The sequence below is a fragment of the Quercus lobata genome, chromosome 11 (genome assembly GCF_001633185.2).
Source record: "Quercus lobata isolate SW786 chromosome 11, ValleyOak3.0 Primary Assembly, whole genome shotgun sequence".
Lineage (NCBI taxonomy): Eukaryota > Viridiplantae > Streptophyta > Magnoliopsida > Fagales > Fagaceae > Quercus > Quercus lobata.
In genome coordinates this window covers 1,045,690-1,063,061 of record NC_044914.1, presented here as the reverse complement: position 1 = coordinate 1,063,061, position 17,372 = coordinate 1,045,690, and the positions used below count along the sequence as shown (strand labels likewise).

At 33.4% G+C, this 17,372-nt stretch overlaps 2 protein-coding genes across 2 annotated transcripts; one reads left to right on the top strand and one right to left on the bottom strand.

Moving 5' to 3' along the window:
- The first annotated feature begins 427 nt into the window (after window positions 1-427).
- Window positions 428-1,778, top strand: LOC115968768. Its single transcript, XM_031088266.1, has one exon. The coding sequence runs from the start codon at window positions 793-795 to the stop codon at window positions 1,255-1,257; it is 465 nt and encodes a 154-aa protein (XP_030944126.1). The 5' UTR covers window positions 428-792; the 3' UTR covers window positions 1,258-1,778.
- Window positions 1,779-10,040: 8,262 nt separating this feature from the next.
- Window positions 10,041-17,085, bottom strand: LOC115968409 (aldehyde dehydrogenase family 7 member A1). The gene is made up of 15 exons (XM_031087806.1): window positions 16,975-17,085; window positions 16,716-16,858; window positions 16,033-16,119; window positions 15,792-15,923; window positions 14,514-14,586; window positions 14,272-14,294; window positions 14,109-14,172; window positions 13,291-13,336; window positions 12,359-12,539; window positions 11,708-11,884; window positions 11,423-11,587; window positions 11,169-11,309; window positions 10,973-11,070; window positions 10,439-10,588; window positions 10,041-10,327 (listed from the first exon to the last, which is right to left on the bottom strand). The coding sequence occupies exons 2-15, from the start codon at window positions 16,848-16,850 to the stop codon at window positions 10,273-10,275; spliced, it is 1,527 nt and encodes a 508-aa protein (XP_030943666.1). The 5' UTR covers window positions 16,851-16,858; window positions 16,975-17,085; the 3' UTR covers window positions 10,041-10,272.
- Window positions 17,086-17,372: the final 287 nt, after the last annotated feature.

The window sequence follows — 17,372 nt, the reverse complement described above, 5'->3', positions numbered from 1 at the left end:
TAAATCTTGAACCCACTTCTAGCTCTCCACAATGGTGTAAAAGTTTTAGCTATTACATCCACATTGAGAGCTCTCCTTGTCAAGAATTTCGCAGCAATGGAAAATTCCTTAACAGTTTCCTCGTGAGTGAGACTACACCCTGGCCCTTCTCTCTCGGAGAGGGTAAGGCGGTTCCAAGAGTTTGCTAGCTCATCCATGATCACTTACCCCACAAACTGTTTCCCAATCCCCTGAAAGAGAACCCAACAAACCTAGAGATAGCCTTACTATCCCAAGGATACAATCCACACCTCCAATGAAGTGACACTCCAATTCTACAAAGCCAAAGAAGTTAGACCAAGGCACTAGCTTCTTAGACAGAGAGAAACCTTGTCACCTTAAAAGTTAAGATATATATATATATATATGTCAAATTTTTGTTATCACTAGTTCTTCAACTCACTACGTGACGGCTCAAACGAGTATTTATGTAAACTTTTAATCACACGATTTATTTAATGGTCATATCACTCGTATAATTTAACACGCTCTTATGAACCATCAATGGATTTAAGGAAATTCCATCCAAAAGCCAAGTAAAAATCTTGTTTGATGGTAAGAAATCCATGACACAAAACCCCATATGGTAATATTTTTATTCGCTACCATACAGGACACAAACCACACAACACAAATGAACAATATAAATGTGATAGTTTCTCTCTTTCCTCTCCTCTGCCCCTCACAACATATCACACTCTGAGAAACAGAGAGGAACGGAGAGATAGAAAGTTCAATGTTCTGTATTGAGCCATGGTTATCACAAGTTCAGAGAGTCGCTCACCCACCACCAAAGTCCCTTCAGGGCCTCCTCCAATTGAAGTCTTATCAGTAAAATGTGAGTCTTGTGGATTCACAGAGGAGTGTACCCCTGCATACATTCATCGCATCAAAGAGCGGTACCAAGGCCGCTGGATATGCGGGTTATGTGTGGAGGCGGTGAAGGATGAGGTGATAAGATCAGACATGCTTATCTCTACTGAAGAAGCTCTTAACCGCCACATAAGTTTCTACAAGAAATTCAGATCCTTACGTTCTAGCTCTTTAAAACAAGGAGCAGAGCACCCCATCTCTGCTATGGGCAGGGTTCTCAGGCGAAGCATGGACTCGCCAAGACATCTTCGCTCTAGTTCAGGTTCTGATTTGCATGCTGTTGAAGGAGTTCGTAATTCTGGGTTGGTACGCTCTGAAAGTTGTGTCCCTTATCTGTCCCGTTAATTGGGTAATTCATAATTGAAACTTCTTATGGTAAATATGAAAAACAGAGTTCCTCTGTTTTTTCATTTTTGCATGGCTTCTTGGTCGAAGTCGTATGGCTTTGGGAACATGTATGCTGATTCTCATGAGATATGTTTTCGAAGAAGAAAAAAAAAATTGCTGGACTTTTCATTTTGTATATAATATAATTGACAGACCAGTTCTAAACTAAATTTCCGAGTTATAGTTTGTTCTTGTTCTCTGTTTCTCAAATTCTACAAGTCCACAAATTTGGCTTGCCTAAGGCCTAAGGGAGTAATCCTTGTATGGTTAAATTACATCAATGACAAAGCAATTGAATTGCTCCATTGCCTTTTTAAATTTGCATGATATCTGATTGGATTAATTTCAAACTTTTAGCCTCTTTTCGTTTCATACAAAGAAAGAATGAGATTCTAGTAAGTTGTTGTTTTGCAATCAATCCGAATCTGTGTAGAAGAAAATGGTCGAGGACTGAAATAAATTTTGATTGTGTTGGAGCTTGGCTGTATGTGTTGATTGAAAGACGGAATAAAGGAATCTTACAGCATATCATTTTCGTGATTTTTGGTGTAATTAGTTGGTTCTGAGTCAATTTTCAGTGTGGCCAGTTGTGTGAAATGGATTATATGGAAGGTACTCAGATAAGGCTTTGGTAAGTGCACAAATGGTAACCGCAACCAAATGCTGACGCATACTGCAATTTCAGAGAAAGTTCCCTAAAAGAGAGAAGGCAGTTTTGGGCATGGTACTTAATACTTATCACTGATTTGTGTTGGGTTGGTAGAAATTTATTAAGGTGAGAATTCAAAAATTTTTAGAGATGCCAATTTTTTTTTTTTTTTTTTTTTTTAATTGTGAGATGTTGAAATCTCCAGATATCTAAATTCCCTGATCTAAATTTTCACATCCACCGTTTAATAACTTTTTCTCACAACTTTGACATTGCAGATTGTGAGTGATTGCTTATTACTTACTCAAAGATCTATCAATTTTTCTTCATTACTCACATTCTACCACATTCTACCACGTAAAAAGTGTGACAAAAAAGTTATGCAATAGTTTGTGTTACTAGATTTTATTTTCTTCTCACATTTTAAAGTTATCAAAATCCCAAGATATCTCAATTCCTACAACTAATCTAGAACTAGCTAATACTGTCCTCACACTCTAATTCACGGAGACTAAATAGTGAATGGAGTAGTTGATCATGCGAGTTTAAGACCATGTGACAATCTATTCTTCAAGACAATGACATGACTGTCTCCGCTAGACAGAAGCTTCTTGACGTGTCTAGTTAACAAATTTTGTTTGGCAAGTGTGAACTCCTAGAATATTTCTAATCTGACCACGAATATGACACATTTTTTGATACAGAATCTAGTCGGTTTTAGACTAGATCCAAGGTCTTTTTTTGGTTCATCTAGAGATTTACCCGCGGGACCAACTGATTCAATTCTAATAGTTCAATCATGTTTAGCCTCACATTAAGGGTCGCATGTGTTAGTGTCTTGAAGAATATCATACTCCATAGATATCACCTAGCTGTTGTTTTATGACTCTATTACCATGTATTTTGAGAGGTTTTGTCCTTATTCTTTTTCAATTAGTTAATATCAGTATCCTTTATTAGCAAAAGAAAAAAAAAAAAAATCACGTGTTAGGTCCAAGTCTACCTCAACTCCATCACATTTCTTGATATTAATTAAGGGTCTGTTTAGATAGAACTTATTTTGCTGAAACTGAAAACTGAAAACTGAAAACATTGTAGCAAAATAATTTTTAAATGTGTGAATAGTGCCGTGGGACTAATTTTTAATGAAAAAGTTGCTGAAAAGTGTAATTTGTGGGTCCATGAATAGTGCACGGATGCACTATTCATAGACAAAAAGTCAACAAGTGCGGCTACCAAAAAAAAAAACAGAGCTGAAACGCATGGAAAGCTAAACGTGGACGCCAGAAGCTGAATCCAAACAGTCACTAAGTACCTTCACACCTAAATTTTTGTTTATGTGTGCATCTTAAAGATTTTTCAGAGTGGGTTTCAGTTAACTTAACTGGTAAAGTTTTTGATAGTTGAATAAGAGATTTGTAATTCAATTTTCGCATCCATTAAAAATCGATTGGTGTCTTGGTTTGATGATAAAGAGATATAATCAGGAGCAGACGCCATAGTTTAAAACCCTCTAAAAAAAAAAAACAAAAAAACAAAAAAAATTCTTCATACACTAAAGCAAACATTGAGATTTTTTGAGAACCAAAAACGTCTCAATTTGATGCTGGAAAATCTAAGAACTAATCTGAAAGAAAGGGGGAAAAACATTTTAATCCTTTTTTAAAAAAAAAAAAAATAGAAGAAAAAAAATATTCTCATCCAAAAGGGCAAAGACAATTAGAAAATATCTAAAATGATGTTAACTGTTTAGTGTTACGGCCTCTGAGAGTGATGTTGCCCTAGGGCAAAATCATTACAGTCCTGCTCTTTTCCCATTTCTATTTGCCTTCTTCTTATTTCACTAGACAGCTGTTTGGCTTGAAATGCAAGTCCATCACTACATTGGTAATTTAGTAGTAGTAGTACAAGTATTTTCCGTCGTTTACCTATCTAAGAAACAGGTCTCTATGACTCGTATTTCACTATTTCGTGCATAAATGATAAAACTGTAATGAAAGTCCACTTGGAAGCAGGGGTGGAGCTACGTTTTACAATGGGGCGCCTTGGCCCCCAAAAATGCTCAAAAATTTATTATAGCTGCTAAAATTGTTGTAAGAGCTGGTCGCTTCAAATGAAACTAACTGGCTTCCCATGTGTCTTTAAATACATGTTTTATTCATATTTACTTAATTACTTTGGCTTTTTTTCAGTCTTTCCTCCATCTCTCCTCCCCCAATACATCAACAAGCCCACAACTTTTATAAGTTTTATAGCTTACTCATTTTTACTATTAGCTTCTCTTTTTAATATGTATTTTCCAATGTTCTACTTTTCGGTCTCTTCCAAAAGAACTCATCACTCAGTGCAAATGTTCTCATAGTCTTACACTAACTCTCTTCAATCTCTTTACAAAAATTCATTAGAGCATTGATGAGTGAGTCATACATACATAAATAGACACATATATATTTTTTGTGAATCAATATGATTATTTAGTCTTGATCGGCCCCCCCAAAGATAAATTTCTAGCTCCACCCCTGCTTTGAAGAAAATAAGAAGTTTATTGAAACAAAAAAAAAAAAAATCACACTGATAGATTGTTAGTAGTAAGTTAGGAAGTATGGAAATTTCATTTGGGGTATCGTAAGTGTGTTAGACATTTGACATGCCTCGACACTTTTGCATTCATGTACTAAACAGTAATAATGCATTTGAGAATTAATAAAATATATTTATTCTTGGTTTGTATTTTTTTTTTTTATGAACTTTTTTATTTGATGAACTGTATTCTTTTTTTTAGAAGAGTTCTTAGATTATATTCTAAATTCTAAATATCTTTTAATAGTCATGAATTTGCTTTATTGTTCATTATTACTTTTAATTTGATATTTATTTAAAATTATACTAAAAATAAATGCGTAATAATATATGTAAACTATAAATAAAACTATACTTAATAGTTACTCCATATCCAGTTCTATTTTTTAAAAAATTGTCGTGTTACTTTGTCATACCTGTTCATATACTTGTGTCCATGCTTCTTAGATGGTAGGTAAAAAAAAAAAAAAAAAAAAGTAATATTTACGGTGAGTTTAAAATGAAAACTACTAAAACCTTACTAACTCGATTATTAAATTTTTTTTCTCTTTTTCTTTTTGTGTATAGCATTGGAAGAAAAACCAGCAATTTGAGCCAATGGTTTAGAGCTTTAGAGCATTCCCATCAGATGTGTCAAATGCCAAATATTTGACATTTGGCACACCAACCACCAAAAACAGACCATCATGAAGTGTGTTAAATGCCAAAAAATTTTGAGATGTAAATGGCATTTGGTTTTTATTATTTTTTATTCATCTTTCTCTCTCACCTCAAATAAAATATCCCTTCATCGACACTTCCAACCACACATTCACTACTTCACTGCCACACATTTTGTATTTTTTTTTTTTTATATTGTTAGTTTTTTAATGTTATTTTAATATTTGTATATATTATTTTAATGTATAAAATTGAAGAATAAAAGATATAATGTACAGCATATTAGGGGTGTCAATTCGGGTTAGCGTGTCGGGTTCGTGTCGTGTCAAGGTAGGGGGTATTCGACTAAATGGCTCAACCCTAACCCGACCCATTTAATAATCGTGTCATGATTCTTCAACCCTAACCCGACCTGTTAATAAGGCAGATTGACCTGACCCAACCCATTTGACACGCTTAATAAACGAGTCGTGTTAGGTTGACACGAATGTAACACAACCCATTTCAACCTGCATAATATTAAATATAACATCCATCTAGAAATAAATTTTTTTACATCCCAAAAAACGGTGCATACACTTCAAGTCTTCAACTCACATTCAAAATAATATAGTTCAACAAAAATATAATATTCATCTAGAAAATAAGTTCTTTACACTCTAAAAGAAGTGCATACACTTCAACCCAAATTCAAAATAACTAAGTTTAACAAAAATAAAATAACATAGTTAAAATATATATATATATATATATATAATATTCTTGGAACTTGTCAAATGCTAAGTATTAATATTTAAAGAATTTGAGTAAACAGTAGACTAATCCTGACTATGACCACGATTATCATACATAGATTCTTTGTTGATGTTCAAATTCATAACATCTTCCACAAGCTCATCCAATTTTATTTGTGCAAGTTCTATGCAAAAAAAAAAAAAAAAAAAAGTATTAGTAGTTCTAGGGTCTGTAAAGTTTCAATTTCCAATTATATTTCTTGTAAATTTTTGTAATTACTCACTTTTCTTTTTAAATTTAAAATATATGTTGGATATAAAAGGTATTTGACAAATCTAAAATAAAATAAATATTTATTTGTTAAATGAGTTAAATAAGTTGTGTTAAGTGGGTCATTTCGGGTTGACACAAATAAATTGGCGTGTCAAACGTGTCTATTGCGGGTTATGCGGGTTGACCCACTTAGGACACGTTTCTTATCGTTTCACTTTCGAGTCGACCCGTTTATGACCCAAACCCATTAAGGTCCAACCCTAACCCGAAAAAACCCGTGTCGAGTTCGTGTCGTGTTCGCGGGTTGGGTCGAACATTGACACTCCTACAACATATTATAAAATGGTGTGTTAAAATAATAAAGTAGCATTTTTAGTGTGTTAAAATGTTATATTTACAGAACATGATGACAATGCTCTTACAAGGCATTATCTGTACCATTCTTCAAAGATATTCCACTATCTTATGCTTCCGTGGTATGCAAAAAAGACAATTCCCATTCTCCAATGAGTCAGATTATGTTTTAGATTCCATGATTGGTTTTTTTCGCTTACAGAAATTTATATGATTTCTTTTTTCGCTTACAGAAAATTATATTATTTCAGTGACCCCCCACCTGGGCCTAAAACTAAAAGGATGGATACAAAATTACAAAAGCCACATTCATCGTACAAGTTAGGCAACTTTCTTTGTGGTTCTCTCATAATTCTGTAGTAGGTCCAAAGACACATCTGGTGGAAATCTGTCCCTTTAGTTTGGTACAATTTTAACTCCTTCCTTCACCAATGCATGTATATTATTATTCTGATTTTTTCTGGTGCCAGTTCTTATGTTTATAACCTTTCATTATTTGGAAGGAAAATTCTTAGGTGCTCCCGAAATATGGAAAAATTGTATTTTTTCCTCTCACATTCATGGTGGAATCTACTATAAATTTAAGAGGAGGGAATACCGCTCTTCGTGCTCCGAGAATACCTAAAAATTACTTGGTTTGGAAAAATAAAATTTCAAAAATGTTCTCTCAAGCTCGCTATAACAATTGGGTAAATGGTAAAACTAACTCATTATTAATCTATTCCTAATACTAGAAAGGTATTTTCTGACTTTTTTTTTTCTTAGGGATAAGTTTCTTTCGATGACTTGTGTGTGCATAAATGCGTCTTGAGACGTTGAGAAATTGCAATTTTTACTGTCATGAAGGGATGCCGCCATGTAGTCCTGGTGGAAAAACCATTAGTGCTAAGAAAACAGACTAGAAATCTTGGTTCTATACTCTGTTCTGTTCTCTGTGGTCTTTTTTAATCCAATAGTCCTTGTGTATACTGTATAGTACATCATAAACTTTGATTTGTGAATAATGGACATAGTGGGCCATTATTGGTGGAAAAACTTGCATGTTGCATTAGAGATTTTGGAATATTCAAAGACTTGAGACCATAGTATTTCTAATCCAAAGATAACAGTTTATCCCATATTGCAAAAAGGGTCATAATTTAGTACGCACCATTTTGATCTTCTTCCTCTAATATTGGAGAAACATTCAAGTATCTCACAATACAATACAAGTAACCATAAAGTTGCTTAAGGACGCAAGAGAATGCAGAATTTGTACGTGTAGAAAGAAATATCAGAAGAACGCCGCCGAATACTTGAAATAATCTGTTGTAAATTAGGCACTGCTTGTGGGAGTTCCCTACATAATAATAATAATCAAAACAACAAATTCCAAACAATCAATTTTGCCCACAAGTGTTTGAAAGTCAAGCTTACAAATTACGTAAATTCACTCAAGCCGATGATCAAGCAAAGTTTTTGTCTGATTTGGATGATTGCTTGAAAGAGTCTTCATAAATCTCGCAATCTTCAAATAGATGCGTTGTTCATTACCTTACTTTACTTAATTCACAATGAATAAACACAACTTTTTTTTATTCGATTGATGGGATTGAGAGAATTTGAACCCTAGACCTTCTTTTATCAGAAACACTAAATCTTGTTTTTAACATGTTTTAGCATACCACTACGCACTCTTGGCACGATGGTCACCCCACAAGTATAAATACTTGTGAGGTGTGGGGAGTAAGGGCTGGAGTTCAAGTTTATAGGAGAGAACTTTACACATATATACACTTAGATTAAGTTAGAATATAATTTCTATCTTGTATTAAAAAAAAAATATTTTAGCATCGAAAATTTCCAATTTTAACCTAAATTCTAACGGTCGTTAATTATGTTAGTAGGCACTTTCTTTGTCCATTAGTTGTAGCCTAACTTTATGGTTAGTTAAATACACTAAGAGTATAGTGCTATGATTCTTCTCCAAATCAAGGGCGGAACCAGGGGAGGGCGAGAGGGGGCAATTGCCCACCTTGACCTCCCCTAAAACTCCTATATAATATACCTATAAAGCATTTTGCCCCCTGACAAAATTTTTCTATCTCAACTTTGCCCCTAGCATAAATAAGAAGACTTCTCTGCTTCTAACATTTTGACAAGTTTCCAAACTATTAACGGTAAATAATGAATTTACAAAAAAAATTTCGCAACAAATTTCGCAATTGTCAAAGCAATATTATATAATATATACAATATTTCTCACAATAAATTTCATAGTTGTTGAACATTCAATTTTCATTTTGGCCGACCACTTACACTAATTTATTGTCTACTAGTTATATACTTCCCGGTGTCAACTTGTAAAAATACACACTCCATTTGGTGGGTTCTACATAATCATTATTTTTTATAAAAAAAAAAAATGGCCTACTTATATTCATATATAGCACTAAAACTATAGCCTCCACTCTTTTTCTTATTTTTTAGTTTTTAATTTTTTTTATCAATCTTGTTTTGCTATAATCCAACCTTTAACTGCTTAAAAGAATAGAGGAAAAAAAATGTTGAATTCAACATTATTTTTTAATAGCATTCAAGGCAGTGAGTATACAAAATTGCTAGTACATTGTAATACTCTTTAACACTTTTACAATAATTTATTTGAAGAAATAAAATTGATTGTTTAAACTTTATTTATTTAGATTAATCTCCAAATTACATTAATAAATACATTTGTGTATTTAGTTTGCTATTAATATCAATTAATTTTTTTTAGATTAATTTTGCTTTCAACATTGCCCTCCCTAAACTGAATTCCTAACTCCACCACTGCTCTAAGTTTGTCTTCTATTTGACAGTGGACAAGATCGGGCTGCAGATTTGCCATTAGATTTATTAGCAAAGGGCATATTTGAGTTTGAGTTTGGTTTTTGTTCCTTCTCAACAAAAAGCTGCTCCATCCTAACATAACTTCTTCAGATTGAAAAACATCTAAATTTTAGATAAATTTTAGAAGTAGTTTTTCTTCTTCGGCGTTTCTTGTCATATTCAAAATTTAGCAGTTTTTTATAAATAAAAAAAATCTTTGTTCCCTCTCTTTATTCCTCAAGTTAGACAGAGCCTTTTTTTTTTTTTTTTTCACTCTCTCTCTCTCTCACAAGTTATTTTTTTTGCTTACTTATTTCAATTCAATGATAACCCCTTACAAGTAAAGTTAACTGTTGCAAATGGATGTATATACATATACTTCAGAATTTATATGCTTAATACGAAAATATTGACTTTTATCCTCACCATAAAAATAAATAAAAACTGATAAAAATAAAAATTGGAGAAGACTCTTGAGGTTAACCAAAAGTATCTTATCTGAGACTCAAACTAATGAGAGTGATATAACATTGGATCCCAAACAGCTGCTAGGCCATTTTCATGTTTGGTTTATTTCCCACACAGACCTTTTGGAAACGCAGAAGATATCAATAGGAAAACTTATGCAAAACAATACAGCTAAAATTCAGATAATTTATTTTAAAATGCTTTTATTTGTTGTAAATGGAAATAAGACCAGTTCTACATAGTACATAAGGCATCTGAAATCTCCTTTTTTTTTTTGTAATACATTAAAAATGGCAGGAGAGGCACAACCTCAAAAGCAGATTTTGTTGAATGTATCCTGACCCTCCATGTTGAACTTAGATCATGAAGACAGAGCAAGCATACCTCACTGCAAGGCCAACTTATTAGCCAAAATTAATTCCCTGAGCCAATGGTAGTTCACTTCCATAATTGATTGTGCTGTGAAGAAGAAGAATGGTTAGGTCATTGTGAAAAATACAAAAAGATTGAACTGAAGAATGAGAATGGTCGTGCACAAACATCCAAGCAAGTCAATCAGTAAAATATTACCATGTTGATCGTCGCATGTATTGCTTCCAAGAGTCGCTTCCTGCTTCACGACCACCACCAGTTGCCTTTTCTCCACCAAAAGCACCACCAATTTCAGCTCCATTTGTAGGTATGTTTACATTCACTATACCACAATCACTGCCATGTGGCCTACAATAATACTCTAAATACATCAACAATTGATACATAATACATAGATATTATAGAATAAGTACATATTTTCAGATTTTTACATTTCATAGAAATTTTTTGAATTGGATGCAAAATGCTCTCTTACACTATTTAATGAGGTTATAATTGTCGTTGAATATCTCAGTAGAAAAGTAACTTGTAACATTAAACTTTACACATCTCTAGTTTCCAACAGTGATCAGCAATTAGAACTTCAAAACATAAGTTACAATCTTTTACGAACTAATTTAGTTAAAAATACCTGTTGGTGTCTACAATATAAATAAAAACATGCAAAGCTCAAACGTATAAGTATATAAGTCTTTCAAACAGAAAGTAAAGATCGATTTTATGAGCACTCACCCTATCCATTTAAATATAATCTCAGGCTTGCGTGTGAAGATTGAACTACTCAATCCTTGTGGTACAGAATTGTTCATTTCAATTGCTTCATCTAGAGTCTGTGCAAGTTTTCAAATGCAAAATGAGAACTTTGATCTGATGAGAATCTCAATCAAAACCATACATGCAAATGGATGTAATTTCATGAAGAAATTACCTTGAATTTCATAACATACAGAACAGGACCAAACAATTCTTCTTTCACTATGGAGGCATCAGGGGAGATCTCAACAATGGTCGGCTGCACAAAATTTCCATCTGATTCTATAACTGATCCACCTACCAGGATTTTCCCTCCCTGATTATACAAGTATCAAGTAGTTATGTGAACAAAAACACTTTAGTATATCATATAAGGTCAAATGATTGAAGATGCTAGCAATAGTCAATTACAAGGGACAGAATACTTGCCTGGGATTTTATGTTTGAAATCCCTTTCTCAAAGTTGTCCCTTGAGGCACGAGTATGTACTGGTCCAACCAGAGTTCCTTTCTCCAAGGGGTCCCCAACTTTGACTTGCTTGTAAACTCCAATTAGTTGATCTAATACCTTCTGGTATATGCTTTCATGAAGATACTACACCCAAAGTAAGCAAAGAAATTACCGTAAGGGATACTAACCAAAAAAATAATTGCTGTAAGGGCTAACTATGACTACATTGGAATTGTCATTAAATTGTAAACAGAAATATATTACCAGTCTGCGGCATGTTGTGCAGCGCTGACCAGCTGTACCAACAGCTGCAAACAAAACAGAACGCGCAGCTAGGTCGATGTCGGCATCATCCATGACAATTATCGCATTGTTCCCACTTAATTCAAGCAAGCATTTGCCAAACCTTTCATTTACCGTTTTTTGGACTATTGAACCTACCTATAATTCAGAAGGCAGGAGACATGCTTAGATGAAGAAGATGTGGATAAAAACTGACCCAAAAACTGGTTTAAACATATAATAAAATTTCCCTAAATAAGTGGCATATATGGGCACCTGGGAGGCAGGGTTTGACTATATGCTTGTTACTCTTTTATGTAATAGCAATTTATCAAAGATAGGACTGTGTGTGTGTATATATATATCATTTGTGTTTTAATATGCATGAGACTTTGCAAGGAATAGCTCTTTTACACCAACAGTTGTTTAAAAAAAATGCATTAGTAAATCATAATGGGTACCAACCACTGAGAATATGTTTCTTGGTTCAAAACTTTTATATACAATTCAACTCATCTCACACAGAAAGCTCATGGTTTCACTTTCAAGAATCGATGAACTTTATGTCTATTTTGAATATATTCATAAAAGAGTGATGCTAATGGCAGGGGCACAAACAAATCATAAATTTACCTTTGAGCTTCCAGTGAATGAGACCAGTGCTATACGTGTATCTTTCGATATTGCTTGACCAATTTCAGCACCTCCACAGAAAGATGTGAATATTGCACCTGGCAAGTTGTTCTTCTCAAAAACCTCTGCCACAAGCTTAGTCACAGCAATAGTTATCAATGGAGTCGTTGGAGCACCCTTCCTGACATGCATAGCATGGTAAGTAACTACTCCTGTAATCTATGTAAAATAGGAATGTAATCAAACATACTTCGGTACTCAAATGACAAGGAACTGAAGATATTGAAAAGTGATTTTTTTTAGAAAATAATGTTATGATAAACTACTAGGGTACTAGATATATCAATCAATCTACCTGTTTAATACAGGCGCTTCCCTTCTCAAGAAAATAAAGGCAAAAAAGCCCTTAACATCATATTTAAGTTGGTCATGTTTGGTTTTTTTTTTTTGGAAGGGGGGATTCAACAATAATAGGAGCACATGTAAAAATAGTAGCAATAGCACACACTTATGGTGGGGGTTGGGAATTCAAACTGTGTGATATCTTGAAGAATGAAGAAGTAAAAAAAACTCAACAATGGAAAATTTGGATATCATGTTAGAATTATGATACAAGGATCATTAACTGAACTTTTTTCTTATAAAACGTTGTAAATAGTTTGAGCCATTATTCAAGTGCAGAAGATGCAATAGAATAAACTAAGAAAAGTGGTCTAAACATTTATCTTCTCAATTGAATTTCAGAAGAAAATATGTTGGTATTATAGAAAATCATGGCTGAAAGAATAAGTAAAATGAATGTAAGTAAGCCTTTAAATCAGGAGATAGATCAATGAGCTCTGGCTCAATGGCACTCATGGGTTCAATAATCAAAACCCACTGGGTGCGAGTAACCTACAAATAAAAAATTAAAGTCTGGACATATAACTTACCACACAACACAGTTACCAGATACTAAAGCAATGCAGGCATTCCACCCTAAAGCGTCAGAGAAAACAAATTATTAATGGCTTAAAGGCAGGCAGTAAACAAGTGTCATAACATAGGCACGTGAATAAAAATTTCACATCTAAACAGACATGGAGTTTTACAATCACAAATAGTATATGTCTAATCAATAAAAAAATTCCCCATCCATCCATCTAAATGTTAATCTTGTATTATGTTGTAAAAACATTGAAAAAAATAACATGGCATATTATAGCAGACAGGCATTGCCAGTTTACATCTACTCTGTACTATATAAAAGGGAAAGCTAGACAAATGCACCCAACCAATAGCCTGATAAAAAATAAACTCAAAATCTAGGCAAAAGTATTGTTTTGCGTGAATGATAGAGGTCAAGACAAACTGACCCAAAGAATAGCTAGATATGCAAACTCGAAAATCAAGGTAAAACTAAATTTTCACATTAGCAAAAAGGATCCAAACTATTTTTTTATTCATCAGGAATATAGAAAACTATACTTTAAATGAATCCTTTCAATGTAAACTAGTAGCTAATTGCCCCCTGCATTCATGGCTAACCTGGACAAGTAAATAATCAGATCCAGCAAAGTTTATTCAGTCTCATGCTATACTCATAGTATACCTCAAAGGCGGTAAATATACACAAAGAGAACCAATGGTGATGCTAGACCCATATTAGTCAAACTATTTAAACAGAGTAGCTCTAAATGATCCTTATCATTTCATGAATTGACAAAATTAAGATAACTTTTTCAGTGACAGTGACAGAAGAAGAACACACCAAGAACAGCGCATGGGAAGTTGAAAGCAGTGATTACACCCACTATCCCCAGTGGATTCCACACCTGCAGTTAGAGCATGCTCACCTTAATTTGGAGTAACAAAGTCAAATTTAACATAATATTCAATATAATCACATTCCAATGCCTGATTTAGTACTGCACCTCAAACATCATATGATCTGGACCTGGAAAAAGAAAAACAGAAAATATGAGTTAGAATCTTTGAAAGAAACCAGCTCAAGAGAGACAACAATACTAAAACAAAACCATTCTTGAACTGCAGACTCCATTAAAGGTAAATTAACATTTAAGCTCAGCTATTAAAAGTTTTATTCAGCTATCACAAAGAGTCTTATAATTGATGGAACCATTCAAATTAGCAATCAGAAGATGTATGAGCTTACGTTCGGAAGGTATGATAGATCCATTCAGTTGCCGGCTTAAACCAACAGCATAATCGCACATATCAATAATTTCCTGTTAAGGAATACAGCTTTAGAGTCACTGAAAAAGGTTAAAAAAAGATCAAGAAACACTAACTGATAAGTTCATCTAAAAATATCTTGAAGATCACTAAATTTTCTCAAAAGCTCAACTCTCTATGCACCATATGACCATGGGATGCCCACCAATAAGAGAATTTTTAAAAAGCCAAAACTACAAATTTGGCATCTGTACATTTTTCACGGTTTAAATTTCTTCCTTATACATTTAATAGTGTTAGTTTCATTCTTCAACTTTCAAAGCACAGTCCATCAATTATTAATTGCATCAATTTCATCCTTCAACTTTTAAAATCAAGTCAATTTCATCTCTCAAGTTTCAAAATCAAGTCAATTCCATCTCTCCAGCTTCAAAATCAAGTCAATTTTATCCTTGGTAATTAACTTGATTAACAATAAAATTGACTTGATTTTGAAAGTTGACGGATGAAATTGACACAATTAATTGTATAGGTATAGAGTTTAAAAAACAGAGAAAGAGGGTGAGAGATATAAGATAATAAAAACAAGTAAATAAAAATGAAGCAGACAAATGCACATCCTAAATGAAAACACACACACACATTATTGAATTGATCCCAGTTACTCTTCATGGTTCCTCTACTCATCCTAATCATGTATACAAGTGAGATAGAAAATTATGAACTATGTAGATATATAAAGCTGTCGATAGTAGCAAGCAAATCCTATTCAATAACCAGAGGGTAAGTAACTACTAAGTAAACCACATAATCAGAAGTTGTTGGGTGTAGAACAACTCAAAATAAGAATAAGGCATTGCTATTTCCAACCCCAGATCTATAAAATTTAGATAGTAATATAAGAGTAAGACTTATGTACAGTACTTAGGCGCTGTTTCTTAGGTTTTCATTTTAAAATTTTGCCATGTGGATTTTTTTTCATGGAATTGAATGTATTTTTTAGTTAAGTAAACACATGGCTAAATCTTAAAATGGAAACCTAAAGAACAGCACCTAAGGTACTGTACCTAAGTTTTATCCGTAGCATAAAGCCCTAAAAGCGGCCAAGGCCTACTTAAAAGTGACATTCAAGAAAGATGCCTCAGGGCACAACCCCAACCTTTGCCTCCTGCCCTTAAAAACAATGAGAGTAACAGCATTGTCCAACAAAACACTACAGAATGAATAAAATTAGCCAATGAATAGTATAGTATCATACTTGAACCTCCCCTATTCCCTCAGGAAGTATCTTTCCCATCTCAAGCGACAAAAGCCTACCCAGAAACTCCAATTTAGCTCTTAGTGCATCTCCTATCTGTCTAACTATTTCACCTCTCTTTGGTGCAGGGATCTGTGGAAAGAAAACATCAACTGTCAAACAAAACATATCCAGGCATCCTAACTGAACGCTGCAATTTCAGGTGTTTTGATGTCATTGGCAAAGAACATAATCAACTGACACTCATCCATTTCTTGGCTGCTTCATTGCAAGCTTTCATTCCCTCCTCATAATCTTCAATAGATGCTTCAGTGACTCTAGCAATTTCCTAGATCCAAATGTAAAAGAATCAGAACATGGTACAGAAATAGCTAATAACCCACAAAGCATAAAGAAAAACACAAAGATTCTCATGGATTATCTCTTAATTTTGAACATTTTTTGAATGATCAAACAAATACAATGAGATTGCGGGTTTGACAATCAAGCTCAAACTCAATTCAATTCTATTCAATAATACAAAAAAAAAAAAAAAAAAACCAAAATTTCCTCCTCCCAAGCTGAAAACAAAAACTTCAGCCCAAGTGTTCCTTCAACAAAACTGCTACAATAAAATAATAAGCATGACCCAGTAATGATTAGGTAAAATTATGATGTTTCCAACGGATTATCAAACAAATAAATAAATAACCATTTTTCCATGAGGACAATCCACTGAACCTTAAACTTACTGATTCCCACAGATCAATAAGAAAATAACCCATAGGACTAAAATCTGTAACTAATAAAAATCTATATATCATATTCAGCCAGAATTCAAATCCATCCCTATAAATTTCTTTAAATATGCAATATTTATAATGAAAAAATAAAATAAAATAAAATAAAATAAAATTCTCTAAAATCTGATGAGTAAGGCAAAACCTGATTGTTTGAAGGATTAACAGAGGAGACGACAGGCCCAGTTGCTTTCCATTTACCATCGACATAGCCACCGAGGTTGTCGGGTCCCACACCGATCTCACCCAGAAATTCGAACTCTTTCTTAGTGAACCCCATCTCTCTCTCTGCAAACGTTTTTCAGATTAATATAAAGACAGTGAAAAAGAACAAAGTTTCTCTTCCCACAAAAACCAATGCAGTGCCGAAAGAAAAAGAAGAAGAAGAAGATTAGAGCACTCACAGTCACAGATTAGATTAGCAAAAGAAGATGAAAACTTATGGAAATGGCATATAAAACAGAGCAATGGTTTCTGGTTCTGGTTGCCAAGTAATAATATATATATATATTGTAACGTTATGCACGTAAGTGCAAAATTATTTAATGCGCTAATATCTAATGATGTGCAATATGGCTCAAAATTATCCAAGGTACATTATTGGAAACAAGTAGTCAAAACTACAAATCTTTCTCGCAATTTTTTTGGAAATAAAAACTGTGGTAAATTATAAATAATTGAAAATAAATAATGTCATTGGTGGGATAAGGCGATGATTGATAATAATTTGACAACTCAACCGAGAAATATTGTGTATGTAAAATTACAAAATTATTCTATTGATTCCAATTGAGGAAATTGA

Bases quoted from the DNA above. Each gene is read 5' to 3' on its own strand.
- LOC115968768 (XM_031088266.1), top strand. From the start codon at position 793: ATGGTTATCACAAGTTCAGAGAGTCGCTCACCCACCACCAAAGTCCCT.
- LOC115968409 (XM_031087806.1), bottom strand. From the start codon at position 16,850: ATGGGGTTCACTAAGAAAGAGTTCGAATTTCTGGGTGAGATCGGTGTG. The intron at 11,071-11,168 runs GTAATTTCTTCA...AAACTTGCACAG, and splicing joins TGTATGTTATGAAATTCAAG to ACTCTAGATGAAGCAATTGA. The intron at 10,328-10,438 runs GTAATATTTTAC...TCTTCTTCACAG, and splicing joins TACATGCGACGATCAACATG to CACAATCAATTATGGAAGTG.